Genomic DNA, 4,321 nt, shown 5'->3' on the forward strand with positions numbered 1-4,321 from the left:
CCTCCTAATTAGTATCCGAACATCCGATGTGACACTGTTAAAATTTAGTACGTAGTATCCAAATATTCACTTCTTCTTCACTGCTTCAGCTCACACTTCACTGACGCCAACAACTGCCTCCGGCCCGCCCGCAGGTTAGACTAGACCCGGTCCGCCTCCCGCTCTCCGGGCCCGGTCGGTTCGCGCGGAACCCTAACCACCGCCAGCGGCGGACGGGAAGGAAAAATCCCCCCAAATTCCCAGGCCTCCCTCCCTCCCTCCCTCGGCCTCCCCCGCGTCGCTTTCGCCGGACACCACCGCCCAGGCGCTTTCCCCTCGCGCGCCTCCCCCTCCACCTCCCCAAGCTTCCCCGCCCATCTCCTCCGCCCCTTTTTGACCCCGATTGGGGAATCCGCATCCGGCCCTGCTGTGGCATTCAATTCCCCGCCCCCACGAGCACGCAGCCTTCCCCCAAAGCACGCGCGCCCGGCCGGCCTGATCCCCGCGGCCCGGCGACGGAAGCCCCGGCGCCTCCCGAGACTGCTGGTGCGTCCGCCCCCCGTTCTCTCTCGCTCAGTTTCGCCGCTTGATTGCCGCTCGGATGGAACGGTCTGCTGCTGAATTCGGTGTGGCTCCCGACGTCGCGTGTCGCGAGCTGCTCGCGGCGCGGGAGGTGCTGTGGCTTGCTAGTGTTTGGTGGTTGTGAGCTCAGGTGGATTGGTTTTTTAGCTACGGCTTTGGTGAATAGTTATTATGAGGAGGTAATTTTGGTCGGAATTAGGATGAGGCTCGGCGTCTGTTAGTCGTCTTTGGACTGGGTAAACGGTAGTGAGAGAAAGGATCGTCTGGGTGGTGGTTGGCCTGAACCTTCTGCGACGAGCCTTGGCTCGATGGACGATGGGGACGGTTCCGATTACGAGTCTTCTTGCATTTCTCTACTTGCTATGGTTTTGGATTGCGGGTTGTTTGCGGATTCGAAGTTTTTTCGTCAATTCGATGCTGGAAAAAGGCTGGATTGGCGGTGTGTATTTGCCTAGGCTGTGATCACGTCCCGATCCACTTTAATTTCCCTGGTGCACCTGTTGTACAAACATCTAGCGATTATAATCTGTTTGAAAACCTCAGCTTGGATGGGCTCCAGCCCTGGGGTGGTGGGTGTTCAAGACTTCTTTGGGCATTTTGGGGTCACCAAAATTAGTTCTAGCCTTGAAGCCATCTGGCAGTTCTCGAGTGCTCTATTATTAGTTTTGTTGCTATCAGAGTCTAGTTTCAGCTTCCGCGTCTTTACTGGTAATCCTTGCTAAAATTTAGTCTGCCTGCCATTTGGAGCTCAGTGGTTAGGCTGTCTTGGACTCTTGTTGTCTCGTTTTTGGGTGATCTGGAATGTTTGTTTCATGTCTATGTTTGCAAATATTTTATATACAGCTGTAACTCTTAGCTCTGAAATGTGTTGATTTAATTTCTAATTCTAATGCCCAGATGTGAGATGTGTTAACGTTGCTCATCTCATTCACTTATACAAAAAAAAGAGATATTTTAGCTGTGGTAAGGGCAATAATACAATGAAATGATGTGAGACTTTCATGTGCTTTTTTGACATTTTTGCATCAACTTGATGTCTTCGAAGAGATATAAACTTTAGGTGTTCGAATATAGCTTAATTATCCTAATTTTTCTCACTATGTTTGGCCTTACTTGTGTGAATGACATCTCCTTTTAATCGTTGCAGTGTTCACATGATGTATCATGCTAAGAATTTTTCTGTGCCCTTTGCTCCGCAGAGGGCTCAGAATAATGAGCATGCAAGTAATATTGGAGCTATTGGTGGATCCAACATAAGCAACCCTGCTAATCCTGTAGGAAGTGGGAAACAACGTCTAAGATGGACCTCAGATCTCCATAATCGCTTTGTGGATGCCATCGCCCAGCTTGGTGGACCAGATAGTGGGTATTCTATTCTCTGTCGAGTATTTGTCATTGTCGTTGAACTTGATGCATTGCGTAAACTCATTGCGTAAACTGCCATCTGCACAAATGTTCTGCACTGATGGCATAAAATGAAGGAGTCAAATCTTGCAAAGTATTGGGTGCATATTAGTAGTATATCACTTGAATGCACTACACATGTCATATATGTTAGCAAACTTGAATTTTAATTAACTCAAGCGTGTCAATGTTTAGGATCAGATTGCTGCACACTTTCCGAAATTCATGTGCACTTGTTATCTAGACCCTCTGTAACTGTATGTGCCATGTTATTAAATCCAATCACATTGGAAAATGCTTGTGCCTTGAGAACTGTGATCCTTGTCAGTTGGGGAACAGCTTTGAGTATTGCATGTGGCACATATCTGACTCTATTAATTTAATCTGAACTTGACTAGTGATAAGCTAGAAGGTTATCATAACGGTACTTGATGTTTTTGGGATTGCAGTACTCTGTATCTAAGACTCTTATCATATTTCTTCAGGAGCTACACCTAAAGGGGTGCTCACTGTGATGGGTGTACCAGGGATCACAATTTATCATGTAAAGAGCCATTTGCAGGTGAATATTTTCTCTTAAGGAAACAGATTTCAAAAATGTTTCATTGCAACTAATACTTGCTCTTTCCTTGGTGGTGTGTAGAAGTATCGCCTTGCAAAGTATATACCAGAATCTCCTGCTGAAGGTGAACTTCTTCTGTCCAATTTTTCTTCTGCTGCCTGTTCCTCTTCCCTAATATCAAACCCAGGAACTAAACAGTTATTAATTTTATGTTATGATGGAATCTCATGTAGGTTCCAAGGATGAAAAAAAGGATTCGAGTGATTCCCTCTCTAACACGGATTCTGCACCGTAAGTTATCTTTTTACTCAGTTGTGTCTTGTGTGTGCCAAGTTCTTAGGAATTACGTAGTTAACCAAATATTCTGACATGTTTCAGAGGATTACAAATCAATGAAGCGTTAAAGATGCAAATGGAGGTTCAGAAGCGGCTACACGAGCAACTTGAGGTCTGTTGAGATGTTAGCGAATTTACATCATAACGTTTGTTTTTATATCGTCTAATTTGCCAGCCAATCCTACTTAGCTGGGGCTTACTTCTACAAGCCGATGTTTCGGTTCATTTACTTATTATTTTCAAGTTACACCTTAGGGTGTTTCCTTATCATGGCTGTACTGTTTAGTTGTCAATTACTTATTGCTGTCAGTTATTTTATTTTCTTATTTTTTGTAGTTTGTGAATTCTTTTAGCTTCAATATCAATCTGAATTTTCCTTGGGAAGTCTCTTTTCGGTCAGATCAATTTCACCACACGTTATATTTTCAGGTTCAAAGGCAATTGCAGCTGAGAATTGAAGCTCAAGGAAGATACCTGCAAATGATCATAGAGGAGCAACAAAAGCTTGGTGGATCAATCAAAGCTTCTGAGGATCAGAAGCTTTTGCATTCACCTCCAAGCTTAGATGAGTACCCTGAGAGCACGCAGCCTTCTCCCAAGAAACCAAGAATGGATGCACTGTCACCGGATTCAGAGCGTGATACGATTCAACCAGAATTTGAATCCCATCTGATCGGTCCATGGGATCAAGAAATCTGTGGGAAAAACATATGCGGCGTTGCATTCCCAGTAGAGGAGTTCAAAGCAGACCCTGGTATGAGCAAGTCATAAAAGCAAAGCCTTCCTTGACAGGAATTCTTCATAGTTGACCTCTCCACTGGATGATCTCACTCGCATGTGAATATATATCATCTTAACAACAGAATGTTGTTCGGATCTTCCGGACCTGCACCTGATCCCTGGAGCCACGGCCAGTTGTTGTTGTCAATGTAGTATTCATCATACAACTCCTGTGATTATGAGGATGGTGTTACAGAGTTTGTAGCAAGCATTTCCTTGGCCCTGAGTTGAACCATGTAGCAAGAAAGAGAACATGTTTACACGCAATACATTTGCTGTGAAGAGGTGTGTGATGTTGGTTTTCTATGTTGAACCATTTCCAAAATCGCTGTTACTTATATCGACTTTGTTTCATGTCTCAAGATGCAGCCAGGCAGCCAGCAACATTCCAAGTAGTCAGTCAGCTGGAAGCCTGAGCAACTCTGCATTACGCTGGACCAGATGATTGACTTGTTTCTTACTGTTTACTGGTGAAGGTTTCGGTGTCATGCACTGAGCACTGTACAATGCTCCCTTCAATTTGGCATTCGGCTGTTTGGAAGGTTCCCATGTTAGGTCGTTCATAAAATTTCAGTTGTAGTGCTGCCTGCAATCAAAAGAACTTGTTTGAGAGAATCTTTCAAGGAGTTGCAGCAGAACAAAGGGAAAGCATATATTCTACCTTTTTGACATTTTTCA

At 44.7% G+C, this 4,321-nt stretch overlaps 1 protein-coding gene across 2 annotated transcripts; it reads left to right on the top strand.

Moving 5' to 3' along the window:
• Nucleotides 1-273: 273 nt before the first annotated feature.
• LOC117849882 (myb family transcription factor PHL7) lies at nucleotides 274-4,321 on the top strand. 2 transcript variants are annotated; one of them, XM_072292722.1, is made up of 8 exons: nucleotides 274-525; nucleotides 1,709-1,923; nucleotides 2,451-2,527; nucleotides 2,609-2,651; nucleotides 2,761-2,818; nucleotides 2,906-2,975; nucleotides 3,293-3,928; nucleotides 4,007-4,321. In XM_072292722.1, exons 2-7 carry the CDS (start codon nucleotides 1,716-1,718, stop codon nucleotides 3,632-3,634), a joined length of 798 nt encoding a protein of 265 aa, XP_072148823.1. In that variant the 5' UTR covers nucleotides 274-525; nucleotides 1,709-1,715; the 3' UTR covers nucleotides 3,635-3,928; nucleotides 4,007-4,321. The 2 variants fall into 2 exon arrangements, with proteins under 2 accessions (XP_072148823.1, XP_072148824.1); XM_072292723.1 differs by having other exon boundaries at nucleotides 4,013-4,321.

The sequence above is a fragment of the Setaria viridis genome, chromosome 3 (assembly GCF_005286985.2).
Source record: "Setaria viridis chromosome 3, Setaria_viridis_v4.0, whole genome shotgun sequence".
NCBI lineage: Eukaryota > Viridiplantae > Streptophyta > Magnoliopsida > Poales > Poaceae > Setaria > Setaria viridis.